General features: G+C 39.9%; 1 protein-coding gene across 2 annotated transcripts in view; it reads left to right on the top strand.

The window, feature by feature from the left end:
• The first annotated feature begins 6 nt into the window (after positions 1–6).
• The window catches only part of RABGAP1 (RAB GTPase activating protein 1), a 74,421-nt gene continuing 60,693 nt past the window's right edge, over positions 7–13,734 (top strand). Inside the window, exons 1-3 of one of the 2 annotated variants that reach the window (XM_009648826.2) lie at positions 7–279; positions 6,185–6,386; positions 13,103–13,337. In XM_009648826.2, coding sequence (XP_009647121.1) covers positions 6,237–6,386; positions 13,103–13,337 — 385 coding nt within the window. In that variant the 5' untranslated portion in view covers positions 7–279; positions 6,185–6,236. Of the gene's footprint in view, positions 280–3,003; positions 3,337–6,184; positions 6,387–13,102; positions 13,338–13,734 lie in introns of those variants that run through there. The other variant, XM_035888581.1, reaches the window with a different exon arrangement.

Here is a 13,734-nt window from a genome sequence, read left to right as displayed (position 1 = left end):
TTTCACTCCCCCGGCGGGGCCGTCCGGTCCCGGGCTGCGCTGGGCTCCCTGGGGACGGACGCTGATCTCCCGGCCGGGCGGCCGCCTCCCCGCCCCGCGGCCTGGCTGCGTCGGTTGCTGCCTGTTGCTTCCAGGAGGATCCCAAACTCTGGCTCTTCATCGAGCCCAGGCACCTCCGTTTGGTTCATGTACCGTAACCTCGGCGGCCCTCTCGGTTGCTCTTTTTCCCCCATCCTGTTGGCAAGGCCATGTTTGTTTCACTTAACGCATCTGCAGAAGGTAATTTTTAAGGGCTGCTTGTGTCAGTCAGGGCGAGAATTAAGTGTAAACAAACAGACTCTGCTAAGTCGGTTTAAAAACACGCATCAGCAAAAATGAAGTGAAAATCGAACAGGTAGAAGCAGACTTTGTGGTTTTGGTCTGGGTAGTTTTGCTTGTTCAAGGCATTTGGGGGGAGAGGAAGAGAAGGAGAAAAAAATACTCAGGAGAGGTTTCTGAGATTTTTGGCTACTTTATTAGAAAATGTGTAACTGCGTGGACTTCTCCATTGCTGATTAAATTATAGAAACATTGTATTATTTTTTAAAGGCCTCTACTTAACATTAAAAGGTCAAGGACCTGAGCAAACTTAGTTTTGTGTACAAAGTAAACAAATTAACAAATGGAGCTTGGCATAGGTGTTTCCTTTCATTTTCCAAATCTGTGTGCAGACAGCTTTTAGTAGCATACACCGAATGCAACTCTCCTTTTTTTCAGTCCTTGCGCAGCATATTTTTGAAGTGCTATGTTTGTCTGGTAAGCGTAACGCTCCGTTTCTGTCTGAATCCTAATGAGAGAGGAACTCCAGAAGTATATCGAGCATCCTCTTCGGGGGCTGTTTAGCCTCTGGCTGCGCTGCCTTTACGCCGGCCTCCAGCCTGTGCTGTGTCCCCCAGCCAGTGCATCCATGTGCCTGATGCTGACGGAGCGTCAGCCGCGGAGCGGGGATGAACCAGCCGTTTGTAGTTAATTCAGCCAGTGACATTCTTGTGATGGGCTCGCTAAGGCAGCGTCAGCATTTCTTTTATAAACCGTGGTTTCCCAGGACCTGCCGCGCGTTTCTGGGCTTGGAGAATTTGCCTATTACAAGAGCCTAAAATGCGAGTTTTGTCCTCTGAGCAGATAGTTCAAATTAAGATTAGAAGCCAAATTATGTTGGCAATAACTATAAAACTGTTAAGGATTGTTAACAAAGATTGCATTAGCTTAACTCTTGTGTTTTGTCTGATTCCTGGTTTTGCATACAATGGCCAATGATTCACTCAGCTTCCCGAGAGCTGCGCTTCTCCACTCTTGAGAAGGGGGTGGGGTGGGGTGAGATTTGAGGCAGCTTTATCTCCAAATACCATTTTTTCTGGCTCTCAAGGTTAGTGGGAACATCTGTGGCTGTCAGTGTGTTTTAAAATGAACAGAAAAGTTAGTATTGTAGTCACTGGCTTTTATTAATTACTCTCTTTAGTCATCCTAAATCTTTATTTTCACATGCAGTATTCCACTTGCTTCTATTTTGAGCACAAAATACTTCTCGTTGCATTTGAGAATGTGTCTTGCACAGGGAAGGTGGGTAAAGATCAAACATGATTACACAGACTAATCATGTGATATGTGAGAAGAAAAAGGTTGCAAGTGATTGATCTTTCTCGTATGGTTTTTTTTCCCCAAAGCTGCAATAAAATACAGGCAGTGTGTGCGTGCTCAGAAAAAGTCACGCCCCAGCTGCTTTCCGGCGTGCCTGCCAGTGTAACAACACTTTTGCTCTTGCGTTTCTTATGCTGCTCGGACTGAGACACCTGGCACAACCACCTGTAATGACAGCATTGCGCTGTAGCGTTTTCCAAACTTCTTTCAGGACTCGCTGTGTATTTGTAAAACAGTAAGTGTGCTCTATGTGAGTTGTGAAGTTAAAAAAAATATCAAAGTGTCAAAAGACTGTAGAGAGCTAAGAATCCTAAAGAATGCTGGCTTATTTGTCATAAAACAGCTTTGCAAAGTACATTGTAAAGCTGCTGAACTCTGCTACAAATTCCACTTTTCACCCACCCAAAGATGCTAATGATGAAAACGAGGAAAGTAGAATGTTGTGTGTTTAAATTGAACTCTACTGGTTATTATTAAGTTGTTTATAAAGCCAGAGGAATACAAACAGAAAATATGTTCTTTTCAGTTAATCGATTTGCATTCAGTCAGTCACCTCAGTGTCTTGGCTGTGTGCTGCCTCCTTGTTTTCCATGGTTTTTAACATTATACTTAGTGGTTTTATATTTTAGGGGATAGAGGATATAGGTTTATTTTGCATGCCAAGCTTTCTGGCTTTGCTGTTCAAGGTAGCTTCTTTAATTGTAATATTCTTCAGTAATTTAGTTACTATCTGGTGCATTTGTCATCAGATATACTGTATCTTTGTAGAACTGTTATAGGAACTGCAGCTGAAGGGCAAAAGCTGAGAAAGATATGAACGGGGGAAAAAAAAAAAAATCTCTTTTCCTCTCTAGTTCGCATACCTGTTCTCTTTTCTGCCCTGAAAACCCCAAACTTAAGTATATTGTGTGTTGTATTCTCCTCTAAAGTCTGCTTTTGACATAAAGGTAATTGCTATTTTAAACAGTCCAAGAAGTTCACAGCTGAAACACTGATTTTTCTGCTCACCCTCTGGCTTTTTGTGTGGCTGTGGATGTTCTAAACACTGGAAAACGGGCGTCCCTTGGAGTGAGAGCAGCCATAGTTACAGGTGCCTTGCTTCATTTGCTGCACGTGTCTCAGGGTGGCATTCAAACCTCAGTCTCTTACAGTAATGTAAAATGGAAGGGTTTCTGGTTTTCTTTTTTTGTATACTGTTTGCTTTAAGCTCTCTTAAATTCATTCTGGCAGTACCTAAAAGGAAAATTTTTATCACAAGTTGCTGGTCAGGTGCTGTATACTTGGGAGAGGATAGGAAAGTAAAGGATAAATATTTTATGAATCTATGCAACTAATCTTGAACTTTGATAGGCTTGTTTTCCAGTTGTTTGAGATTTTAGCACGGCAAATGGTGTCTTTGCTGTACCTTTGCATGTTAGCTTGAGTAGGGAGAGGAAAGTAGGTTGCTACTGTGGTTTGGTTGCTCTAAAGATAAACAAGAACATTTTTTAAAAGAGCGTTTGAGTCTTGGACTCGCATTGTGTACCAACAGCAAGTGGAGAGTGAAGGTGAATTGAAAGCGGTGACTCAAGAGCCAGCCCTGTTGCCTTCCGCATTTTGCAGCTTTTTCCAATGGTCTTTTGTGTGAGGAGAGGCCAGGATTCCCATTTAATTACACAGGTGAGCAAAGAAATAAGTCGTTAAAAATTTGCCTCTTAGTATGCGTTTTACCTAGACACTCTGTCTCCTGTAGAGGTGTAAAGACACCTCCAGGCAAATACTACATTACTGTGGTGTAGTTTTGTGTCAGGAACTATGCTGAATTTGTAAGCTCATGTTTTATTTATGTTGAAACAAACCAAAGTCTCTTTCCTTGTAAGGGATGAGACATTGGCTTCTTCTGAGAAACTGATATTAAAACTTGAGATCTGCTCTTGGCTGGGGTCTTTTCTCCTATTTCCCTAAACCGTGAGAACAGAAAGCTTCAGTTCTTAGACAAGTTGCAGGTATTACTAAAAAGCATTGTCACCGCTGGTGTTTGTTCTTGCTGTTTGATTCCAAAGGAGTCATAAGCCTGCCATGCTTAATTGCTCTGCTGGTCTTTGATGTGTGCCCTTCTGGGCTGGCCCATATTTTAATGAGCTCATAGACTTTCTGTTGTTGATTCTGCCATTGTGAGTTTTCTGATTTGGGTAAAATGATCCATGTGGTCATCTGCATGGAACAAAGTGATAGGAAGGAACAGAGAACTAAAACGCATCCAGAGCAGAGTAGGGGAATATGAAAATTTTGGTTAACTTCAGGCAGTAGTTTAGCATTTTTAATATTTTAGGACTGTGTTTTTGCACCTTGACTATTTGAGCATTAATCCGATGAACCTCTGTGGCCGATTCCAGCGTGGTTGGGCAATTGAGCCTTGCTTGCTGATACATCACTAATAAACAAAAGCTTCTTACAGTAGTCTACTACGTTGTCCCCTTTCCTGTGCTCTCGTATCTTGTGTAATTTCAGTAAGACTTTTGCTCAATATAAGGTTGGCAAAGTTGGGCTAATCAGGAGCTTCTGCTGTTGCAAGTCTGTATTGTGAAACTACCTTAGGGGTTAGGCTAAGCCAGCTGTGCTCCAGGATCAAGCGTGGTGTCTGTTTACACCACGCTACTAAAAAAAGGAGTGTGCAAAAGCACAGCATTACTCCTCTAATTGAAGTTAATGTTGGTGAAAGGTGTCAGATTGAAAGACTTTGGAAATAGGTGAAATTAACACTTCAAGACAGATGCGCTATGCCAAAATAAATTGCTGAATTGATCCTTGCCTAGATGATCTTTACAGCTGCTTGTGATCAAAGCCCGCTCTTCCACTCATACTGGCTTAGCGTGGCAGATGAGTTTGCACTGTTTGAATGCAAACAGTAAAGCCAAAGGAATATTAAGTGTTTGAAGCTTATTTTTATTCAGTGTTTCAATATATTTGATTTAGTTATTTTTCAGATGATCTCTGTATTATGTAGATGGTGCAATAAGGAACTTCTGTAGAAATGTTTTGATACGAATTCTTCAAACAAAATTGTCTTTAAAAATGAAAACTCTGCCCTACCCATAAGAAGATAACTGTGAGTAATACAAGATAGACACATACAGTGGGTAGAACTTTTCTAAGTATCTAAATTTCTCAGCCAGTAACTCTTGTTGAAAGTCAGTGGATCTTAACATTTTTTTGAAAAGGATATCTAAATATCTAAACATGCTTTTGAAATTGAAACCCAGTAATCATAGGTGTATTGTTATTCATGAACAACCCATATCCATTCTTCCTCTTGTGCAGTGCTTCAGTTGTCCAGTGGAACATGTTTTGGGACCATGAAGCGACTCAGTCGGGAAAGTAATCAGGTTAAAAATAACCCAGAGGGGGGGGGGAAAAAAAAATTGTCCTCCTGGCAGCTTTTCAAGTCATATTGGTGGCAGTGGAGAGAAGGGTATTGATAGAAATAAAAGCAGGCTTTGCTATTTTTGGTGCATTGTTCTTGGTTCAGCGAGGAATGCGATGAGCTGTGCTTGTGGATATGCCAGGTTTCTCTGATGTTTGGCTGTTCTCTTGGAAGCCAGGTTGGGACAGTGCTCCACTTGAATGGAAGGCAGAACTTGAGGCTGAAAAGGCACTTGGGTTTGGTCATGCTTGGGATTGTGTAAAGACCCGAGCCATTACGATAAGGGTATATTTGGGTTTCTGGGAAATTTAATCACCCATTTTTATCATGGCAGTCTGTTTTGAGCCATGGATTCTGAGAATCTGTGCTGTAGAGTTCAAGGTGTGCAGCTGAACTTCACCTTTTGTTCCTTTCTTCAAATGCCTCTCTGTGCCGGTTCCAGCCTTTTAAAATCCTCTGTTGGCTCTGATTCTCAGTACTGATCCAGCCTACGCTGTTCTTCCTGCTTCTTGGAAGTCTTTCCTTTTATTGTTCCTTACAGTACAGAAGATTCTGCGTAGATTCATAAAATGCTGTATGTCCCAAGGTTTCAGAGCATCCTTACCACAAAACATCAGGAGTTAGATCTAACTCTTATTTCGGGGGGGGAAAAAGAATGTGACTGCAGCATACAGTGTGCTCCGACAGCTACAGAAGTAATTTTTGCATGAACATAGGTGAAGGCAGACAGGTTATCTGAAGAACGTAAACGGACTTTATAGTTCTGGCCTTAATATGAGCCCTTTGTCAGAAGGTATGGTGTATGTTCCGAGGGCCTGTTTTGTGCTGTGTGTAGAAAATGGTGCCTGAGACAATCATGCAATACTGCAAAGAGATTTATTAACTTCCCTTTTGTGAGCTATGGAAACCAGTGCTCTAATAGTAGTGTGCTTCTTAACAAAATCAAAGCAGGACCATGAGTATACACTGACAGGAGAGTTGTAACTTGATTATGCTGTCAGACGTGTTACCTTTTATAACTAGTCAGCAGGCTTCTGAAAAGAAACATTTGAGCATTTTAGCATGAAGTTTTATATAAGTATTTTTATGATTTTTGTTTTTCAGGAGTTTATAACATATTTAATCTCATTCATGAATCGAACTTCCTTTTTAAGTCATGGATGACAAGGCTTCTGTTGGAAAAATCAGTGTCTCTTCAGACTCGGTATCCACTCTTAACAGTGAAGATTTTGTCTTGGTTTCCAGGCAAGGGGATGAAACACCATCTACAAATAATGGTAGTGATGATGAAAAAACAGGATTGAAGGTAAGAATCAATAACCTGAGTTTGTTCCCTATTCTTCTAAATCAAACTAACCATAGAGAGCTTAAAGAGGGACTTCTTTATTGTGGAAAACTTGACAGAAGGAAGAACTTATTCAAGAATCAATTTTGCCAGTGATTTCTGCATTACTTTCGCTGATGTCAGAGGTGATAATTAGGTTTTGAGTAAGAGCTCTCTCCATCACTACCTGTGGGGTTTTTCCCACTTTGCAGAATCCTTCATGAAGTGCTTAGGATGAAACAGACTGACTGTCAAGAACTGGGAACTGTGATTTTTATCACAGCTTTCAGATAAAAAGGAATATTAACACACACTTGATTTGACCGTATCTGTTAATGCAAACATATATTAAAGTTTTCCCCAATTTGAAATGTTCTCTTTAAGAAATGTAGAAGTGTAGTTATAACTAACAACTTGGCATGAATCTGAGAATACAAGCCTATGTAGTAGGCTTGTGTGAATCGGAAGGGCATTGACGACATCTCACTTCTAAAAGTGCTGTTCTGAAAAGAGACCCTTGTCACTCTTTCCTCCCCTCCTCTCCCCCAGCTTTTTAAAATCTTTCATCCTAATTTGTATTTCAGCAGTCTTTAAGCAAAGTGACACAAATAAGGTGGTCGTTCCAAATTCTGTCATTTTAATGTGTTGAAAACCAGATCTTTCCTAGAGTGTGTCAAGCTACTGTGTTCTTTGTGGGAGATGGAAAGAGATATTCCACCATTGCAAGAGACAAGTCTACAGTCACATCTGTGTCTTCAAAAGAATATCTTTAAATAGAAGAAATCACATGTTCTGCTTGTTGGACTGGGTGTTCCTCTTTTCCTTAGCAGCAGTTGTAACAGAGATTTTACTGAACGTTTCTTGATGCTTTTTGCTCATCTTGCTTTTACCTCCCAACTGCTTTTTTTGGTTTTCTTGCATTCCTTTAAGTCCTGGACAAGACGTGCCATTATGGTGGCTACTTTCTTTTACATAGGACATCAAGCTTAGTTAAGAGTCTCAAGATCTTTAGTTTTGCTTAATCTGGCAAAAATGTTCACTTAATGTTTTACTGCTATTGCAGAAGATTGCCACTTCACATCAGAGGATATTCTAAAAAAACCTGAGATTTTCTTGAACAATCAGCCTGGTGATCTATGAAACCTACTGAAAGATTCTAACCCCATGTTTGTCTTTCTAGATGCTGCAAATGCCAGCAGCTATGAATACCTAAGAATTCAGAATAGTCTCCATAGTGGTGCTTACCTTGAGAACGCTTATGTGGCAGTGTATGTAATTAGCTCCCAAAGCTGTGATGCATCGTTTGAGACTCCAGGAGATGGACACAGTCAGCCAGATTTTCCATTCTGTTCTGATATTCCCAAAGAAAGTTTGGAAACATGAAATGCCATAGTCTGCAACACTTCTTGCTCCGCATGGGAGCTATTTGTATTGCTGGTCTAACACTTGCCTTGTGGCTGTCCTGCTGGGTGTGTACTACATGCTGTATCTTGTTTAGTACAATCAAAGAAATTGAAGGGACCTGTATATATACAGGTCATCTTCAGAAAGCTTGCAAATATTTCGGAGAACAATATGCTTAATGGATTTCAAACCAACTCCTGAAATGTACTTCTTAAATTTTCCTTGTGTGTTTACTTCCAAAGTGTTTTATAAAATGCTGGCTGCAGGTATGCTGCTTCTCTTGATGAGGGAAGAACATTAGCACTGCAGCCTCCCGATCATCACAAATAAAGTTATGCTGTTCCCTGATTCAGCACTGAATGTCACAGAGCTTTGCAGGTCTTAAAGATAAGCTTCTTTATGAATTTGGTGCCAAGACTGAGCACAATCCTTGAACAAAGTGATTCACCTTGAGCCTTTCAGTGTTCTGGCATTTGAGAACATGTGCTGTTTGGTTATTGGCCGTAGTCTGAGTGATTAGTGGAAACGTTACACCTGAGATAAGCAGTCAGTGCACAGTCTAAATTCTCCATACAGGGATCTTCCTGTTAACCTCCTTCAGTCTGCTTAAGGAGGTAAAAACTTTTAACAGAGGAAATGGGAAGATTTTTTAGCTGTTCTTAGGGACAGAAGTTGTCTTTTGCAAGAAGAGAGACATGCTACCCTAGAATATGGCATTGTTCTTGGTATCTTTTTTCAGCTTGCAAATAGTCATTCAGTAGCTGGTTTTACTGTGTTATTAAACTGTTTATTGTGTGTGTGGATAAGTGGAGTTGTAAAGGTTGTCAAGGGTATGTTAAAAGTACTGTCACTGCGATATCTAAAAGTGCTTAAGTAGTATATGGAAAATTAATATTAACAGCTCGGCATGAGAACTGAGGTTATGTATTTCATAGGAACAAATGAGATGAGTTTTTTCAGGGAGAAGCAATTGCTTTGGTACTTACAACCAAGGTAATTTGTTTGTATATGTCAAAACCCATGTGCTTTGATGTTCCCACTAAGAAAAACAAACAAACAAAAGTTTAGGTTCATATTTGAGCAGGTGTTTTTCTCTGGTCTTCTGTTTCTTTAGAAAAGCAGTTTGAGGATCTTACATTGGCTTAAGCACAGGCTGAGGATGGTGCTAGAAGTTTAGGCTTGTGTTTGCCAAATGGGATGGGCTGTGAAATTTGTACATCAAACCTAAGGCTCTGGTCTCCGATTTGTTGATAGGCTGTACTTTTAAGTAATAGTGCTGTAGACTGAATTAATGGGCTTTTTTTTTTTTTTTGTTCTTTCTCAAGTCCAGACAGAGAAATATTTCTTCTGAATACAGTCAGGAGCCATATTTTTTTCTTCAGTTGGACATAATTCATAGATGTGTTTTTGCTTTTTGTCTGTGCTGAAATACATGGTTCAATTTAAAAAGGGGTTGTAAGTGATTGTTTTCCAGAAATACAATTTGCTAGCTGTCTCTGCTTTCCCGTATTAGTTTCTGTGTCTGCTTTTGCCCACTGCCTGTCAGACTGAACTGGATTTATGAAAGCCTTGCTTTTGGAGCACACTGTAGAACAGGAGTTCTTGAACTACACGGTACAAGACGACCTCTCACAGTAGAGGCCAGCAGCATATGCGTCAGGAGAAGGGAATAAACTTCAGCCTGGAGAAGAGGAGGCTGAGGGGGGAGACCTTATTGCTCCCTACAACTGCCCAAAAGGGCGTTGTAGCCGGGGGGGTGTTCTTCTCCCAAGTAACAAGCAGTGGGACAAGAGGCAACAGCCTCAAGTTGTGCCAGGGCAGGTTTAGATTGGACATCAGGAAAAATTTCTTCCCTGAAAGGGCTGTCAGGCACTGGAATGGGCTGCCCAGGGAAGTGGTCGAGTCCCCATCCCTGGGGTATTTAAAAGATGGGCAGGCGAGGTGCTTAGGGACAGGGTTTAGTGGTGGACAGGTACGGTTGGACTCGATCTTAAAGGTCTTTTCCAACCAAATGATTCTATGATTCTGTGACACAGTTCTAATAAATCCCCCGTGTTGCTGTAAAGGAAGTTTGCTACATCCTATTTAAAGGTTAAGTATTTTTCAGTTTTGCGAGAAATGGAGAAAACAATGATTAGGGTAAATGGTTTCTTTCCTCTATCTCAAGCAAACCTACCTGAAGCTTTTCTTGGGTACGCCTTGTTTATTCTTCCCTTCTGCCCTTAGTTCTGCTGCACTGTCGTGCTGCCTCTTACTGGTTTTTTTGGGGTTGCCGCAAAGTTTCTAGCATGTTTACATCTTAATGTGCACTGTCCCCACAATGTGGTGAATTTATATGGTTGCATAAGAGGCTTTGGTTGACATGAAGTCAGTTTGATTTTGTATTTTAGGCTTCATTTCTCAGGCAGCTGGCTTGTTGCACTTGACTGTTAGGCCTATGAGAACAGCAGAGCTCCTCCAATCCAAAAGTGTATTTAGTGTATCTTTTAGAATTCTTTTTGAGGGTAGTCTGGGCTGAGAAGGAAGGCTCTCTTGGAGGGGTTGTTTTAAATTCCTTTTTAAATGAAGATTTTGATGATGAGGTTTTAGAATAGTTACGAGACAGATTTTTTTTCTTTTTACATGCTTATTTCCTGTCACACTGTAAAGAACTTGGACTCGTGTTTTACCTTTAGAGGAACTTTTATTTTCAAGATCATGTTTTATAGGGCAGAATCTAGATATAAGTTATTGATACTGATTATTTGACCAAATACAGTAGATCACAGTTCAGAATTTTTTGGCTCATAATTTGATGGAACTGAACATTTTTCATGTGCATTTTATGTTAATACCATTACCACATTTAATTCACTGGATATAAATTCCCCACCTTCCTTTCCCAAACCCAAACTGAAGTCTGTTTAATCACTGTGAGCGAAAGCATGAGAGATGCAGGTTTTTTGTGAGAATTAATTTTAAGTTAAAGTTTCATAGAAAACAGTTCCTGTAAACTAGGAGTTACTTATTTTTTTTAGGATATAGTGTTTGACGGGGCTGGCAGGCCATTATGATTGATTCACCACATTTTGTTGCAAAACATACAAACTGCATACAGTAAAGTAACATGGTGCATCTTCTGCCATCCTCATCCTTCTGATGAATGCTTGCAAAGACCTGAAAAATAAACTTGATACTTACAAGGATTATGCCTTTGACCACATGCTTGTGCAAGATTTTTCATTGCTTCTGTGATGAATAATGCAAATGCATATTAAAATTATTGGGAAGAAAATACAGATCTATGGATTCCTGTAACTAGTTACAGGTTACTGATACTTCTGTGGATGTACAGCTGAGTATGGCAGATGATCCCAGATAGCACACGAATGTATTTTTTAATACATACTAAAAAATTACTTTCTGTTTGACCATGAGTTTCAAGAGCATAAACCTCTCAGATTTTGTTATTGTTTAGATTCTGTAGTAAAGCAGTCACTAGGTTATAGGGGTTTTTTTTATGCCCTTCCGGCCTCTAGGATCTTGTGTGCGTGCTGTTTTTTCATCAGCTGTGAGTTTTATTTTTTGCCTACTTTTTTCTGAAGAACAGGGATCTGTGACTCTTCTTCTCTTATAGTAATTGTATTCTGCTCTATTCTAGAGTAATTTCAGGTCAGAAGTTTCTGTTCTTTGTTAATATTCTTGTGTAGTAAATAATTATTTTTCACTAGAAAAATAATATGCAGTTTACACCTTTAATGGAATGCAGATAGAGGCTGCAGATGCAGATAATTATTTGGAGATTGTGGGTCTGAGTGTGAAAGAGAAGACAGTAAGTCAACTTCATGTTTCTTCCTTTTCCGTCTGAACTGAGAAGTTTGTCTTTGGGGATAATACAGAAATGGCCATACGTCAGAATTCTGACTTGGCTGAGAAACCTTTAATATCGTAATTATTCCTGAGACACGCCTGGTGGAAATGCATGTACAGATATTTAAGTGACATTTGATGTTTTGCTCATAGTATATTCATTGCAAGGCACATCTGTGTGCATGAAGGAGTTCTGTTATCTGTTCCAGTGTTATTTCAGCAATCTTAACTGGACTCCAGGTTGATTTATTTACTGTTAAAATGTGAGAACTTTGGCCATTGCTTCAGGTACTTTCAAGATAATTTAATTTTCTACTATGAGATGCTAGTTTTGAGGCAGATGGAATTTGCTTCAATATTGAGATTGTGTTACAGGCAGATTTCTGACTGCTCTGTATTCTTCCTCCTGTTTTTAACCACTTCCTTTCTTTAGTATCTTATTTTACAGATTTAAAAAAAAAAAGACATTTTTCTTTAAGATTTAATTTGCACTCTTTTTAAGAATTTGGAGTAGTTGCACAATTTGGATTTTATTAGCTTGCATATAGCGTCTTAGGTCAGTAAGCTTACAGAGACGTAAGGATATAGAAATGCATATCTGCTCATAGGCTTGAGTTTTGGTGCCAACAATAATAACCAGCAGCAGCTGAAGTGTTGGAATCAAATACCTTTCTCTGACTGCCATCTGGTAAAATACTTCTGTAAACTCCATTTCCATGCTTAATTTCTAAACTATGTAAAGCATCAATTATCCCTATTAATTGCAGAGGAATGGACAAAGAATTTCCTTAGATACAGTATCTAAGGGTTTCCTGAAATTAATGTCTTTATTCTCTTTCTAGCTTAGGACCTAATTTTACACCATTTAGGTTGTTTCGTGCTTTCATGTTGAGTTCAATGCGTGCAAAGTTAGGCTGTAGATGAGTGTTAGGAAATAAACCACCACTACCTCTCCTCCTCAGTTTGATGGCATAATCCTGTTCCAGATTGTTCTCTTCCTGTGCAATCTTGCTATCTTACCCATGAACCATATAGCACATTTAATTATATTTGGCCCTTTCTGGAACTATTCTGAGAATTATCATAGACCACTGTACTGTGGACATCTGTAAGTTTCTTCTGCCCTAAGCTAGTCTTTGTAGGTGGTGATTAAAAACTGGTTTGAAAGTAATCTCCTCTCTTTTTCCAGTGTTAGAAAATCCCTGCTTTGAGCTTGTTGATTTGTTAAAGCAGGGAGGATGTAATCTGTACTGGTGAGCATTCGCATGCTGCAGTTTGTGTTTACGATTGTAACTAGGTTAAATTTATTAACTGCTGCTTTGGTTGGCTGAAAATGCCGTATAAATGACCCTGTGCCCAAGGATTTTTTTTTTTTAATTTGAACAGTCTTTCTTTTTTATTTTTTTTTTGTGTGTGTGTGTGTGTCTCAACTCTGTGGCTCTTAGATTGTGGGGAATGGAAGCGAACAGCAGCTGCAGAGGGAGCTTGAAGACGTGCTGATGGACCCACCCATGGAAGATCAGTCAAGTGACCGGGAGCATGGAGAAGAAGTTAGAAGTGATAGAGATGGGGAGGAACCTGTTGTCCTTGAAGCTTCAGCATCCTCTACCATTAACCCAGTGTCGGTGGCAGGACTCCAGAAACCAGAAATGAGTTTGCCAGTGAAACCATCCCAGGGAGGTTAGGAAAAAAATGGGGAATGCCTGGTGGTGTCTTGTGAGCTAGCTTTCTGTGGGGAAAGGAAGGAGAATTTAGGTACAGGTTTGTGCACCAACCTTTCCCCATTTCTCCCATTATAATTGCCTAGTGCAGTAAATGCCAGGTTATGTGATGCACGAGTTAACGTATGCTGAACTGTCCTCTCTTCTGAAAACACTTGTTATACTAGCCTTGAGGTGTGTGCAGAAATATTATGCTTACTTGCCTGGCTGTGTAAAATACTAGTCTGTTTAGCTTGTCTATGCATCTTACTGCTGTAATGAGAATTGGTGCACTTCTGTATTTAAAAGAAGCCTTCTGAGTGAACTAGTTGTAGAGTTGAGGTAGCTGAGTTGCTCTCTGCCATCAGTAACTCACT

Source organism: Egretta garzetta, unplaced genomic scaffold (assembly GCF_000687185.1).
Source record: "Egretta garzetta isolate BGI_Z169 unplaced genomic scaffold, ASM68718v1 scaffold211, whole genome shotgun sequence".
NCBI classification, from domain to species: domain Eukaryota; kingdom Metazoa; phylum Chordata; class Aves; order Pelecaniformes; family Ardeidae; genus Egretta; species Egretta garzetta.
Note: the sequence above shows the minus strand (reverse complement) of the source record. Positions and strands in the feature narration are given on the sequence as shown.